Source organism: Sciurus vulgaris, assembly GCF_902686455.1.
Source record: "Sciurus vulgaris genome assembly, chromosome: 11".
Classification (NCBI taxonomy): domain Eukaryota; kingdom Metazoa; phylum Chordata; class Mammalia; order Rodentia; family Sciuridae; genus Sciurus; species Sciurus vulgaris.
In genome coordinates this window covers 21,265,716-21,282,719 of record NC_136472.1, presented here as the reverse complement: position 1 = coordinate 21,282,719, position 17,004 = coordinate 21,265,716, and the positions used below count along the sequence as shown (strand labels likewise).

The window sequence follows — 17,004 nt, the reverse complement described above, 5'->3', positions numbered from 1 at the left end:
AAAATAGACACTTGGATTATGGAATAGAACAGAGGGCATAGATACAAACTCATGTAGCAATAATCATCTGATTCTTGACAAAGTTGCAAAAACATAACTGGGAGAAAAAAAAAATGCCTTTTTAAGAAATGGTGCTGGTAACACAGGAAATACATATGTAGAAGAATAAAACTAGATCCGTTCCACTCACTTTGTACAAAAGTCAATTCAGAATGAACCAAAGACCTAATAATAAGATCTGACACTTTGACATTGCTAGAATAAAACAGGGGAATCACTTCAACATAGAGGTTCAGGCAATGACTTCCTGAATAGGACTCCTACAGCTCTGGAAATAATTAGCAAATTGAAGAAAACCCTTCAGAATGAAGGGAATTCTTTGCTAGCTATACTTCTTACAAGGATGAATAAACAATACTCCAAAATCTTCACACACACACACACACACACACACACACATCAATCAATGAACACATGAACAGACACTTCTCAAAAGAACTACAAAAGGCGATAATTATATGAAAAATGTGAACATCTTTATCAGAGAAATGTCACTTTGTAGTTTTCTAGTTACCTCAAATAATAAGCCCCTCATAAGCTCAAACTTTATAAATGTATTCACTTCAAAGACAGGAGTGCCTAATGTGAACAGAGTAAAATTGTGATGCATTTGAAGACTAAAATCCTATCTACTAGATTTCTTGAGAAACATACAGTGATTTTACCTTATTATTATTTGTCATAAGTAAAGACTTGTTGCAATGTTTAATGGTTTATGTTGTCCATGTGAGGAGAACTGGGATTGGAGAAGTGAAATTATAATAATGCTGAAACCATGTGACAGTGATTTCACAGGTCTTAAGATTTCTTAGCTAATATTAAAGCATCTTAAAATGTATTTCCTAAGCCACTGTTTTGAGTCAAATACAATATAATTCCTTTCATTTTTGTGTGTGTCAACGTTCAGTTTTTTTTCCAGAGCCATTATCTCTTTTTTTATGAATTAAATTATCATGCTGTTATTTTGAGCCAGAAAATAATTGGGTCATAGTCCCTGTGGGGTATTTCCTCTGGGCTCCATTAATAGTCAAGTAAGTGGATATAAACAGTCTAAATGAACCATATTTATAACATAAGTGGACCTGAATTTGCTGATCCACAGGTAAGTGAGAGTTTGACATCATTTGCAGAATATTTGAGGGGATCTAAAAATCAGGATGAAGTTTTGGCACTAAATATTTTAGCTATTAAACATCCATATAAACTCTTTTAATTCTTGCCTATTCATAGGGGGATAAAATGTACTTCTCAATATCTGATTTCTCCCAGTTCCTACATAAGTAATGTAAATCAATACTTCCTATAAAACAAATAAAATTTTACAAATATTGATGTTTTTGCTAACTAATTTACATGAAATAAAAGAAAGCCCATTATAATGTACCAAATGAAATTGTGATTTCTTTTCCATGTACTTTTGTTATCAACAGATCACACAATTGACAAAATTTCTTTTTATGGTCAAGCATGATCTACAAACATAAAGAAAAGGAACAGAGTTAAAAAGCATAATCCAAATACTACACCCAGGGCTGAGGACAAAATTCAGTGATAGAATGCATGTGCAAGGAAAATTTTTCCCACTGTCAAAAAAAATTACACACAGAATTTTTAAAAATTTAATACCAATAGAATTATTTGTGTGTAACCCATTAAATACAACCAAAGAATCTGAAGACATTTCTTTAATAAATATATAGATGGACATTGAATCATGAAAAATTGCTCACCCTCATTAGTGATTAAGGAATGTAAATCAATCCTGCAATGAGGTACCACTTAACATCTACTACTATCAAAAGTTAAAACATTTACAAATTGCAACTGTTGGCAAGGATGTGAAGAAAGCAATGTCCTTGTGCATAGCTTTGGGAACCAAGAGTGCAGCAGTTACTGAGGGAAATTTTGTGATGGTTCCTCAAAGTATTAAACATAATTACTCTATGACTCCACAATCCTAATCCTAGCTATATAATCAAGAGATTTAACAGTAGGCAATGCAACAAGCATAGGTTCCTGTAACACAAATCATAACAGTCAAAGGTGCAATGAGTTCCAACATTCAAGAGAAGATTGCATTTACAAATTGTGACATATGAATATAATGGGTTACTTTTATCCACAAAATGCAATATCTAACAGCACTTGCTAAAATAGGTCTGGATCTTGAAAAATTATGCAGAGTAAAAGAAGTCAAGCACACATGGCCATATGTATTATGATTCCATTTATATGAACTATCCAGAATCAACCAACAGATAAAAACAGGACACACATTGATGGTTGCCAGGAGCTTGAGAGAGGGAACAAAGAGGAAAAGTGACTTACTGGGTAGTTTGCAATGACAGAAATGCATGGAACTCAATGGAGATGGTGGGTGTACATTTCCTTGAATGTAACTGGCAAAGAATTGTTCCTTTTATGATGGTTTAATCTTCCAGCATGAAAATTATACTTCCACAAATATTGTAATTGAAATGATTATAACTATGATATTACTGCTTCATGCTATTTTTGTTTTATCATATTGAAGTGCCTTTATACGTCTCAAAAAGCTTGTATGCATTCTTGATAATAAGTTGTCAATTATATATGCAATAAAATAGTTGTTTTTTAATTTATTATGATGGTTTTTAATTTTCCAAAAATTTCAAATTTGGAGTAGTTATGAAGATTTTTATTTACAAGTTATCCAACTACAAACACACATAAACATATATATATAATTAACTATGGTGATTCTACTAATCTTAAGAGTACTAATAAATATTGACATGTAGATATTTACTTTTAAAATTACAACATACTCATTTTTATAATGAATATTATAGTGAAATATAACTGACATTTAATGTACACATTATTCCATCTTCAATTTATTTTTGTCATATAGTTGATTTATGAAATTGAAATTCTTTATATACTTCTTTCTCTTCCTATAACATGTGATCTGAAGCCTAGCAGATTATCTCCTTTACAAAAGTATGCCTTTTCTATAGTTTGTCATTCACATGCAAGCTGTCTTTGGTTAACTACAACTTATATGGTCATTAATAAAACAAAGGTTTTTGCAAATATTCTAAATACCTTTATATGAGTTATGATAATTTTGTTTTGCATATGCAAATTCCCTTTTTTTCCTTTTGGCTTAAATGCATATTTTACACTAATCCATATAAAATCATTTAGCACTATGTTCTCCCAGATTTTATTAGATTTATAAATTTATCAAACATTTACAAATTGATTCTAGAAATTGGAGTCATTTTAATACTAATAATAGTAAAGTAGGGATATTTGCTCTTTCTTCACACCCCACCATCAGTTTTTAGTCATATACTTTTCAGTCTTTTTAAACAGGAAAGAAATGATGCATAAGTGTTATAGTAAAATCTATACTTTCTTGAGTACTCTTTCATGTACTAGAAATAGAAATTGTGAATTCATGTACAGGTAACTCCAACACCTAATTTGCTTAATCATAAGATGAGTGAGAGAAGATTTATTCTATTATTTAATTATTTCTATAAGTTTTAACTTAATTTTAAGTTGCATATACTTTATTAAGACTATTGTTCTTAATATTTTGTTTATTATTCTTCATGAACTACTTTAATTGTGACTTAGTTAACTAGCAGTTACACGACTGAGTTCATTTTCAATTATATCTAAGCAAAAATGAAAATTTTACAGAAAAATCTGCTTTTTAAGAATAACTATACCAATTTTCATCAGATATTTAAGGGAGTGGAAAAAACTTAAAGAATGTCAAGAATTTAGATTCAAAGTAATAAAAATGTCCAACTGTTTAGCTGCTATCTTACCCCTTTAAACTTTAATTTTATTCAGATAATTCCAGTAAGACTTGATATAGAAAAATATTTAGAAATTATCTCATAAAATATAATTCAGAGTCCTCTTACTCTCTAAAGTCAGTGTAATTCAGCATGTCTTATACTTTAAATAAACCATTCAATTTTATTAATATATTTTGTCCTTTAGTACTTATTCCATTGGTTTAAAAATATAGAATGCTTGAATTGTACAGGATAGTAGCAAGTCATTTTTCAAATTTCTGAAGGGTCTGAAACTCCAACCACTCATTCATGTGATCTGTCTAGTTCCATACTATCTCGTGAGTTCAGATGTCAAAAGATTGTCTTTAGTTCCTCACATGGTGTTTTAATGCAGTTTATGTCAAAACCACTAATAGAACTAGTGATGAATCAATAGTTGAGCTGGTGTATTTTAAAAGGGAATGAATTTGACTATCGAGGGAAAAAACTACATCTTTCAGTCTCCTTTCTGCCATTGTCTCCTGATCCACTGTGGACAAATTATACATTGACAAAAGCAATTATGACTAGAGAACGTCACACTATGAGAAAGAAGTCAGACTGAGAAAGTCCAGAGTCATGCTTTCTCTCACATGTGGATTTGGAGAGAAAAGAGGAAGAAAGGCTATGTGACAAAAATAGAAAGAAGACTAGAGAGGAGAGGAAGGGAATCAGACTAGGGTGGAGGGGAGGACAGGGAGAATCACTGGGAAAAGACATTGATCAAAGTATGTTAAGTACCAGTATGAATTATCACATTGCAGTATATCACTCTGCTTCATTATTATGAACTAATACAGATTTTATAAACAATTAAAGTCATTTTTACTTGATTTACAGTTTTGCTCATTTTTTTCACAGTGATATGAACTATGATCTTCTGAAGCTCCTCAAGTTTGTCTTATGATATTTAACCATGAGGAATGTCACTGAAGTAGACTCATTTGTACTTCAGGGCTTCACAGATAATAAAGAACTGAAAATAATGCTCTTTGTCCTATTTCTAATAGTTTACATTTTTACTGTCACAGGAAATTTGGGACTGATTGTACTGGTCATCACAGACTCCAGGCTCCACAATCCCATGTACTATTTTCTGAGTGTGTTGTCTTCTGTGGATGCCTCCTATTCCACAGATGTTATCCCAAATATGTTAGCAAATTTTATATCAAAAAGCAAAATAATTTCGTTCAATGGATGTGCAACACAGTCATTTCTTGCTGTTGCTTTTGGAACCACAGAAAGCTTTCTCTTGGCAGCCATGGCTTATGATCGCTATGTGGCCATCTACAACCCACTTCTCTATTCAGTGAGCATGTCACCCAGGGTCTATGTGCCACTCATCATTGCTTCCTGTGTTGGAGGAATTCTACATGCCATTTTACACACTGTGGCCACTTTTAGCCTGTCCTTCTGTGGGTCCAATGTAATTAGGCATATATTCTGTGATATTCCTCCTCTACTGGCCATTTCTTGTTCTGACACTCACATAAATGAGCTTCTGCTCTTCCTCTTTGTGAGCTCCATTGAGATAGTCACCATTCTAATTGTCCTGATCTCCTATGGCTTCATCCTGTTGGCCATTCTGAAGATGCATTCTGCTGAAGGGAGGAGGAAAGTGTTCTCTACCTGTGGCTCCCACCTGACTGGAGTGTCCACTTACCATGGGACCATCCTCTTCATGTACATGAGACCAAGTTCCAGCTATGCTTTGGAGCATGACATGATCGTGTCGATATTTTATAGCACTGTTATCCCTATGCTGAATCCCATCATCTACAGCTTGAGAAACAAAGATGTAATAGAGACAATGAAAAAACTTTTTAAAAAAATTGATGTATGGATGAAATAAACTTTTGTGCTAAATGGTAAATTGAAAAAAAATGTAGACTCATTATAAAGTGTTTTCTTGCCACAAATTTTATTTAAAATATTTTGATTTGGGACTCAAAAGGTGAAAGAGAGGATCTAGTCAGCAATTCCATCTTCTCTACAGATAAGAAATGAAGCAGATTAACAGAGAGATGCTGGACAGAATTATAAAGCTTAATTTTAGGCAGTTTGATAACTGAGGGATTTGGAATTGGGTTGTCCTCAGCGGAGCAGTCAGTTTCTAGAATCCACAGCTACTTAGACTCCCTATGAGACATTAAATCAGTATGTTTTTCCCTACCTAGGGATGGAATGAAATAAAATTTTCAGGAGAGTTGACAAAGGAACTTGAAGAGGAATTGTTGCAAGCTGAAAGATACCCAAATCCCTTCACCTCTCTGAAGATAAGAGAAGAGGGGTAAAGCTGAAGCAAGAAAATATATCACTCCCAGGGATTGCTGACCTGAGCTCAGTGTTCCCCTCTGCCTCAGCAGGTCAGACCTATATGCAGGCTAACTCCCTCCCTCCCTACATCTTGGTGATGGCTAAACCCCTCCCCCTGAGGCAGCCAGGGTGGAGTCTTCTCTGTAGCAGGCCATGTACAATCAGCCTGTGTTCACAGGCCTCACAGTTGTAGAGAGCCACCAAGTTCTATGCTCCTGCCTGCAGAGGAGTATGGGTACTCAGTGTTCCAAAGCATTCGGAAACAGCTCTGATGCCTGCACCGTGCACCACCAAACCCAACAGAAACAGTCAGCAGGTGAAGCATCCTCCCGGCATGTAGACTTGGGCCTCTGGGTTGACACCAAGAACTGGATGAGGAGAAAACCATAGCAAATAGCAAAGTAGCTTGGATGCTCCAGCACCTCTGGGTGGCCCACACCTGTGAGTCTCAGAGTTGCCATTTAACTCAATTCTCATTCTGATGCACAAATCCACAGGAGATATTCCCTGAGGATAACCTCAGCAGTCCTCTGGGAACCTCAGCACATACACAACAGTACACACCACAAAGCAGCTTCCACAGGAGCATCCTCTAGACACCAACCACCACTTAGTGTGCCCAAAAATACACTAAGTGACCTATGACCTATAGAACCAGATGAGGCAGAATCCCTATATCCCCCCACAGTGTCACATCATCACCATATCAAACAAACTACAGTAACTCTACGTTAAAATGCCAAACCTCACTCTTTCCAAAATGTACACAAAGGCGCACAAACTGGGTTTGACAGTGCTGGGATTATGAAGTTTTTCTTTTGGAGAATACACAAGACTGTATATCCTAACAAGGAGTAACCTGACTTCTAAGTCACAGACATTTAGGGTCCATGTTTCCTGAGCCACCAGAAAGATAGTAGGTACCTAAAGACACCAAAAAAAAAAAAAAAAAAAAAAATGATCAAATTATCAGAGGTGAACAGGTGTCCTCACTACCTCCATGCCCAGAAAAACAGAAAGATGAGGTATGGTGGTGGACAACATCTAGAAGTCAGAACTCCTGATGGAATCCAAACCAAAAACACTTAATAATAAATCTCCCCACCTTAGCATACAATTGATCACAGCTCTAGATTCCAGGCAGCTACCTGCAGACTGAGTCTCTAGATTTGACCTGACATTTGATAGGGCCACATAGACAGAGGCTTCATTATTGTAGGACAATCTTCAGCTTGCACGACTGCTGAGCTGACTTCCATCGGCATGGATTCCACACAATCCAGAACAGGTGGCAAACCTCACAGGCTTCAAAAATGCCACTTCCCGGCACTGACCACATGAGCCCAGGAGTTCCTGCATGTTCCAGCATGGTTTCTGCCAACAGAGCCCTGGGCATCTGGCAGAGCCATGCCAGTCACAGCTATCCTACAAGTACAGTGAACATGAATGCTGCTCTGAGCCTTTCTCAGACAAAGCCAAGCTGCAAGACTGGGTTAATTCCCAACTTTTTTAAATGCACAGACATTGATTCAGATCAGGAACATCAAGACAAAGAAACATGTCATCAGCAAGAGACAAAAAGAAGTGTTAGTGATTCACCAAAAGTAAATGAAGACCTAATAAACTCAACAGATACATACAGAACATTCAATCTAGCAATTAAAGAACCACACTCTTCCTAACTGCACCTAGAGCATTCTCCAACATAGAACCATATATTAGGACATTAAAAAGTCTAAACAAATTTATGAAGTTTGAAATAACAACAGTTATCATTTCTCCTACCTTGTGTAAACCTAAGCATCAGTTACAGAAATAACTGTGGAAATTTCACAAATATATGGAAATGTTTGAAATCTATCCAGAATGTGTTTTCTTTTTAAAGGTATGATTGGTGTCTTGACAATTATAGATGTTCCTTGCATCAGGATGGGGTAATACATGTTCTGATGAACCCATCTCAAGTCAAGAATATCACAAGCCAAAGTGCATTTAATAATATCCTGATAAACTCATCAAAATTCAACAAAATCATAAATTAAACCATTTTAAGTGCAGAGAGACTTCTCAATTTTTGATATTTTTTGTGAATATTATTTTTTGCTTATATTTTAAAATAATACAGAGGGAATTACTAACTGTGAAATAATTTTTCAAATTATAATTTACATGTGCTAAATTTCATCTGAGTGTGTTTAATATGTTTAGAGTTGTACACTTTGACCACTCAGAAAACTCATGTTGCCTAACAGTTATTCCTAATTTCTCACCTCTCTCCCTTAGAAACATGAATCTACTGTCCATCTCCATGTATTTTCTTATTCCATATAATTCATTATTAAATGTGTGGTCTTTTACAACTAATATCTTTATTCAAAGTAATGTCTTCATGTAATTTTCTGACATTATCAATGTGTCATTTTTTCTAATTGCAAAAGAAGTGAGTTACTAATTTTCAGTAAGGGCTGCTGATGAACATTCTTTGGTGCTCCTGAACTATTGTAATTTAATCTGCTCCAACCTGAAGATAAAAGGAAATCAACAACCCAGCAAAGAACAGAACATTTTATCAGATGATGGGATGGTTGGCTTGTCTACTCAAAGTTTCATTCACTTTTCTATTATCATTTCATTCTGTATTTCTTTTTCTCCACTATTTCTCTTAAATACCAGAGTATTTGCTCATGTTACTTTGTTGTCTGTTCATCTTTGAATGTGTTAAGAATTTCAGTTTTACATTTTATCTATTTAAATTCAGGGCACAGACATGAACTCTTCATTGAGGCACATCCTAGATTCTCTGAGGTAGGTTGTGAACCAATCACAACAGGATACTTTATTCTTTTTCCACACTTGCTTCTCTTTACGGTATTTATGACTGATGTTAAATTTAAATATCTCTACATATGCTATCCTGAGATACACTTGTGATCATGAAAATGTATACCTGACTATGCAAATAATTTCACTATGCTTGTCTTCAAAATACATATGTATAGAATGAGATATTTTCATTATTTGTCATTTCTAACCTGGCTATCATCAGGCAGAAAAATTGATGAAAACAAAAAATTCTTTTGTTTTGTCCCTGTCTACCTGTGTTGTTTCTCTATTATAATCCTTGTATACATGTGTTTGTTCATATGTGTGTCTATGTGCTTGTGTACATTTATTGCACAAGTTTCTGTGGCTGAATTGATTTCTATTTTATCATTCTCTTTCTACAAACACATACACACAAACTTCCTACATCTTTCACAAATTACAGGATTTATTAAGTCCAGGTTTTAATTTTTATCTCCTCTACACTTATGTCCCTTTCATTGTTTTCTAATTACCTTGAATAATAATCCTTTGATAACATTCAAAATTGACATTTGATTCACATTGAAGTCAACAGTGTATATTTTGAGTAGAGTAAATGTACTTGAATATTTCAAATCCATCCCTTAGATCTCTCAAGAAACATATGGTGATGATACATTATTACTGTTCAACGTGACCACTGACTTGTTGCAATGTTGAAAGGGTTTTATTGTCAGTATGTGGAAAGTGGGCTTCAGATAAGTGAGATTATAACAATGCTGAAACTATGTGACAGTGATTTCACAAATCTTAAAATTTCTTAGTTAACATTAAAGCATCTTAAAATACGTATTTTCTAAGACATCATTTTGATTCAGACACAAAATAATTCCATTCATTTTTTATGTCAACATGCAGACTTTTTTCCAGAGCCATTATCTCTTTTATTATGAATTAAATCATCATGTTGTTATTTTGAACCAGAAAATAATTGGGTCATAGTCCCCTTGAGGTTTCTCCTTTGGGCTCTATCAACAATCAAGTAAGTGGATATAAACAGTCTAAATGAACCATATTATAACATAAGTGGACCTGAATTTGCTGTTCCACAGATAAGTGAGATTTTGACATCACTTACAGAATGTTTTGGGAGAACTAATCAGGATCAAGTTGTGACCCTAAATACTTTAGCTATTAAATATCCATATAAACTCCTTTAATTCTAGCCTATTCTGTAGGGGGATAAAATGCATTTCTCAATATCTGACTTATCCCAATTTCTACTTAGGTATTGTACAACAAAACTTCCTGAAAAAAGAAAATTTGATAAATATTGATGCTTTTATTACTTAATTTACATGAAGAGTCAGCCCACGGTAATGTACCAAATGAAATTGTACTTTTATTCCATGTACTTTTGTTATCAACAGATCACATAATTTAGAAATTTTCTTTTTCTGTTACAGAATGATCCACAGACATGAAGAGAAGGGACACATATTAAAACCATAGTCAAAATATCACACCCAGGGCTGGGGATAAAACTCAGAGATAGAAGGCTTGCCTGGCATGTGCAAGGACCTAGGTTCAACCCCAGCACCTTCAATCTCAGATCCATAAAATAAATAAAAAAAAAAAAGAAATATTGCATCTGCATTGTTTTTTAATTTAATACCAATAAAATTATTTGAATGTGCAATAGTAATCACAGTAAAATAGTACATGTTGCTAAATATTTAAATATCTGACTCTACTTGGTCACACATACTTTTCTATAATTTTGTTATAATTCTTATTATTTGTCCTAATATTTCATAATTTTTAAAAAGGTATATCTGATAATCATCTGATATGGTCATTTTAAATGTGTAGCCAAGCCGGGCATGGTGGCACATGCCTTTAATCCCAGTAGTTGAAGTGAATGAGATAGGAGAATCACAAGTTTGAGGCCAGTCTCAGAAACTTAATGTGGCCCTGTATCAAAATAAAAAATTTAAAAGGGCTGGTAAAGTGGCTCAGTGGATTAATAAAACGTGTACCCCAAACTGTGTAATGTTAATTGGTTTACAGTTTTAATTAGTCTTCCTGCCTGTACATCAAGGTGCTTCTTGGTTGTTCAATTGTATTGCTCTTTCAAAGAAGGATAAAACTGGAGAAAAAAATAACATTACACATGGGTTTTAGTCTGGAAGCTGGTTTATCCATATGTGCTTTTGGATGGCTTGTTCACATTACTTACTTTGTATCAGATGTGTTATTGAACTGGTAGCAGGAATCATGTTGACCCTGGATTTTCTTGTAACTTTAAATTATATTAGGACATGGACAGATTTTACTGTGTTCATCAAAGTGCTACTTTATTTCTTTTACTTTGTCTTTACCTCATCTACATAAACATAGGTTGGTCAAGAAATCAAAACTGAAGAGTATGGAGCCCTCAGTGGATCACAAAGCACAAAAACACCCCCCACACAAAAATATACATCAACATTCAGAAAAATGTCATGTCTATATTTTCATTACCCACATGAGGTGATATTTTTACTATGTGATTTTAAAATAATATTTGTTTATACTCAAACTAAATTCGCTTTACTCCTATCTCTCCTATTCCCATTATATCTATACCATCTGAGGGAAGCAATGTTGACATAATATTTTATGGTTTCCCAAATCTTTTAAAAATGAAATGCATTTGCTATTATGTGATAGGAAACACAAATTTGTGCATGCACATGTACACACAGAACAATATATGTCTATAAAAAATATATATATATATAAAATGAAGTAAGGAGATTTTACAAATCTGAGTAGTAATAAATATTTACCTTGCAAATATTTACTTTTTAAATTAAAATATAACCTTACTATCTATTGATCCTTTTTAGTTATATTAAAAAATTAGAATACATTTTGATATAATCTCAAATGCATGGATTATAATTTGCTCTAACTCATTCACCAGCACTTTCCCCATCCTTTCCTCTTCTCCCCTCCCTTTCAATCTGTTGATTTTTCCACAATTTATTTATATATATTTATACTTTTAATTAGTGTCTTATGGAAATATTTGATGTTGGAATTCACTGTGGTATATTCATGTATATACATACAAAGTTTTGGAGAGATTCCTTCCACTGTTCTTCCATTTTTCCCTTTCCTCCTTAGTCCCCCTATAAATATTAGGAAATATAAATGGTTTTGATATACACATTATTCCATCTTAGATTTTTTTGACACATAGATTAATTCATGAAATTGAAATTATTTATGTTCTCCTGCTTCCTATTAATTTGTAGATCTTGAGCCTGTCGAAGTACCTCCTTCACTCAGAGAATGCCTTCTCATCAATTTGCCATTCATATGCAATCTGTCATTGTTTAGCTATGTATTTATAAACTCATCAACAAATTGAAGTGGTTTTTGCATGTTTTCTAAAGACCCTGGCTGGATGTGGTGGTACACAACTGTAATCCCCATGTCTCGGGGGTCCTAGGCTAAAGGGTCATAAATTCAAGACCAGTCTGGCAACTTAGCGAAAACCTGTTTCAAAATAAGAATAAATAAATGAAACAGGGTGACGGATGCAGCTCAGTGGTAAAGTGCCCATTGGTTCAATACCCAGTACCCTAAATAAATAAATACCCCTGTATGACATAATACTAACTTCCTTGTTTTGCGCATGCAAATTTCTTTTTTTTTCTTTTTGCTCAGATGAATATTTTTGGACTCATCTATATTAGCTCATTTAACTCCATGTTCTCCCTGATTTTGTTTTATATATATATATATATATATATATATATATATTATTTGTATTATAATAATAATATATATATATATTACAAATAATATATAAATGATTTCCCAAAGTGAGAGTAACTTTAATACTTATACAAGTGGGAATATTTGATCTTCATCATGAACTCATCATCACTTTGTAGAGAGAGAGTCTTCGATTTTTGTTATTTTTCATGAAATCATGAGAATTACGTGTGATATCATTTTGTCATGAAAATTCTCTTTTATATCTCTTTTATAAATACATATGCATGCATGCCTTGACCATCAAAGTTCCTTTTACTTTTTCTGTGGCATCACTTTGTCCACTTTTCTATGGATTTTTAGTACATTGTATATATTCAAGCCCCGCATGGTTGTAACTTCTTTCTCCAGTCTGTGGCTTAAGCTTTCACATTAGTTATGATTATTTTATTATGTACACTTTTAAAATCTTAAATTATAAAATGCACTTATCATGGTAATTTTGAGTAGTGTTTAAGTTACTCTTTCACAGTCTTCATTTGCATGGTTTGATATACATGACTAAATATATCAGTGGGAGAGTTTTCCAAACAGGAGAAAATAAGCATAGACATATTATAATGGGAACATATTGTAGCAAGAGATGTTCTGCATTTGTAGTGCTGAAATGATATTTAAACTTATTAATTCCCTTGTAAGAAAATATCCTTTAGTTATATTCCATGCCCCAAGTTTATAGTCTGACTGGAATTAAAAATAAAAGAACCCTTTCAGGATGAGAATGGTTTTCAATAAAATTATGATTTAAAATACTAAAAAATAAGTGTAAATGGAAAGAGGGAAGAACAAAGGGAAGGGAGGAGGGAGGGAGGAAGGAAGAGAGGGAGGAAGGAAGGGAGGGAGGGAGGGAGGAAGAGGTAGAAAATGAGGAAGAGATAATATTTCATTTGAAAGTAGTTTTTCCTTCTAATAATTTCATGATAATACTCTTTTCCTGATATTGATGATTTGTACTGATAACCCTGACTTTACTTATCCCAGAAGATTGTTGAGGTGGCTTTCTCCAAAACCCAGGATCAGGAGACAGTGACAGGGTGGTGGGTCAAGGGTTGCTGCCTCTCACTCCAGAACCACAGGAAGACATCAGTGCACTGAATGGCTGAACTTAGGCTACTTCTGAAACCTTCGGGTCAATGAGAAGGAGGATGCATTATTTCTGGAAATAGTGATGAAATCAATATCTTTACTGATGGGAATGAAGTTTAGTTATTGATACTGGTCCTTAATTTGTGTTGTTAAATCTGAATAGATTATAGAATGTCACTTGCCTCAGATTACTTACCCTCAAGACTGACCGGAACTGTCTTTGATTTAGTTACTGTAGAAATAATTAGGGGCTGGGGTTGCAGCTCAGTGGTAGAGCGCTTGCCTAGATGTCTGAGGCACTGGGTTCAATCCTCAGCACCACATGAAAATAAAAATGAAAATGAAAAAAATAAATAATTAATGAATATTTGTATAAGGAAAGTGCCCTATTTTGAATACTGTGTCATGAACTAATAATAGAAACTGCAAATTCATATAGCTATCTCTGACATCTAATTTGCTTAATCAGGACTAGTGAGAAAAGTTTTGTTCTACTATTTCCTGCATTTATTACTATATCTTTGATATTAATAGTACATCTTTTTGTAAAGACTATTTTATTATAATTTTGATTATTATTCTTTATGAACTAATCTGTGACCCAGTAAACAGTTCACTAGAAGTTATATGACTGAGTTCACATTCCAAAATATGTAAACAGATATGACAACTTAAAAGAAAAAACAACTTTTTCAGAAAAAAAATCTACCACTATTCATCAGATAATTGAGGAAGTGGAAAGAGAATGTCAAGAATATAGATTCCAAATTAAAAAAAAAAAAAGATAATTATTTTAGTGTAAAGGGATCAGGCAATAAGAAAAAAAGATAATTATTTTAGTGTAAAGGGATCAGGCAATAAGAAATACTTCAGAAACAAATGTGAATGGAACATGCTATTGTATTAATTTTATGTTACATCTTCCCCCTCAAAGCACTAGTTTTATTCAGATAATCTCAATAAGACTTAATGGATATAGAACAATTTTAGGAATAAACTCATAAAATAAAATACAGGAATCTACTATTCTGTTAAAACAAAGCAATCCAGCATATTTTATATTTTAAGTTATTTTAATGATTCAATTTTATTAACATATTTTGTCCATCTATATTTGTGCCATTTATGTACAATAAAGAATGATTGAATTCTACAGGAGAGTAGCAAATCTTTTTCACATTAATGAAATTTCTGAAATTCTGACCAGTCTATCCATGTGGTCTGTGTACTTTCATACTATCTCATATATTTTGATTTCATGAATAAGATTTTTCAATTGTTCACTTGAAGTTTTAGTGTGATTTAATATAAAAACACCTAATAGAACTCAGCGACAAATCAAGTACTTGATCTGATGGTTTTTAAAAGACATGCATTTAACGACTAAATGAAAAACCTATATCTCTCACTTGATTTTGCGTAAGTGGTATCCACCCTTGTCTCACCCTTTTGACATTATCTTGGGATCTATTGCTTAGACACTACATTGTGCTAAATAAATGTAACTAGAAAGTGTCGGATTAAGTGAAATAGTTCAGACTGAGAAAGTAAAAATTCACGTTTTTCTCCCATATGTGGAAGCTACATAGAAAAGAGAAATAAAGGGGATCTTGTAAAAATAGAAAGGAGACTAGTTGAGTAGAGGAAGAGGATGAGGATGAGGGTAGTGCGGAGACAAACAGAAGTAGTGGGGAGAGAAATTGAAATTATGTCAAGTTCCTGTAAGAACCGTCATATTGAATCCTAATACTGTGCATAATTATTATGCAATAACAAAGGATTAAAATATATAATTTGTCTTCAACTCACAATATTATTGTTCATTGTTTATACAGCAACATGAAGTAAGATCTTCTGAATATTCATGTCTTATGATATTTAAACATGAAGAATGCCACTGAAGTTCATGCATTTGTACTCAAGGGCTTCACAGACAGCAATGAACTGCAAATAATTCTCTTTTTCCTGTTTCTAGCAGTTTACATTTTTACTCTTCTGGGAAATTTAGGACTGATTGGATTGGTCATCTTGGATTCCCAGCTCCACAATCCCATGTACTATTTTCTGAGTGTGTTGTCTTCTGTGGATGCCTGCTATTCTACAGATATTATCCCTAATATGTTAGCAAATTTTATATCAAAAAGCAAAATAATTTCATTCAATGGATGTGCAACATAGTCATTTCTTGCTGTTGCTTTTGGAACCACAGAGTGCTTTCTCTTGGCAGCCATGGCTTATGATCGCTATGTGACCATCTACAACCCACTTCTCTATTCAGTGAGCATGTCACCCAGGGTCTATGGGCCACTCATCATTGCTTCCTGTGTTGGAGGAATTCTACATGCCATTTTACACACTGTGGCCACTTTTAGCCTGTCCTTCTGTGGGTCCAATGTAATTAGGCATATATTCTGTGATATTCCTCCTCTACTGGCCATTTCTTGTTCTGACACTCACATAAATGAGCTTCTGCTCTTCCTCTTTGTGAGCTCCATTGAGATAGTCACCATTCTAATTGTCCTGATCTCCTATGGCTTCATCCTGTTGGCCATTCTGAAGATGCATTCTGCTGAAGGGAGGAGGAAAGTGTTCTCTACCTGTGGCTCCCACCTGACTGGAGTGTCCACTTACCATGGGACCATCCTCTTCATGTACATGAGATCAAGTTCCAGCTATGCTTTGGAGCATGACATAATCATGTCGATATTTTATAGCACTGTTATCCCTATGCTGAATCCCATCATCTACAGCTTGAGAAACAAAGATGTGAAAGAGGCAATGAAAAGAAATGAAATTTGTGTATGGATAAAATTAAATTTTCACACAGAACACTGAAATGAAGAAAAGACAATTTTCCATAAGTTACGGAAAACCGCTGCTCCCAGCCTGGGCTGCTTCAAGGGGTTAGTGCCACTCCTTGCTCTTTCGGCCCGTCCAGTGGGACAAAAGACACATACTCTTCAGAGGTTCATGAAGCAGCTTTCCTTCTTTTTTTTTTTTTTTATTGCTCATATTCTTTTTTTAAATTTATTTATTTTAATTAAAAATCATAAATTTACATAGGGCAATGTTG

General features: G+C 33.9%; 1 protein-coding gene and 1 pseudogene across 2 annotated transcripts; both read left to right on the top strand.

Annotated features, from left to right (window-relative positions):
* Positions 1-4,812: 4,812 nt before the first annotated feature.
* On the top strand, positions 4,813-5,756 carry LOC306639008 (olfactory receptor 5T18-like; the record flags this gene model as incomplete). The annotated part of the gene is made up of 1 exon (XM_079102453.1): positions 4,813-5,756. One exon carries the CDS (start codon positions 4,813-4,815, stop codon positions 5,746-5,748), a length of 936 nt encoding a protein of 311 aa, XP_078958579.1. The 3' UTR covers positions 5,749-5,756.
* A 10,059-nt stretch (positions 5,757-15,815) lies between these two features.
* LOC306638448 (olfactory receptor 5T18-like) lies at positions 15,816-16,766 on the top strand (annotated as a pseudogene). Its single transcript has one exon. The product of its transcript is annotated as an olfactory receptor 5T18-like (transcript).
* Positions 16,767-17,004: the final 238 nt, after the last annotated feature.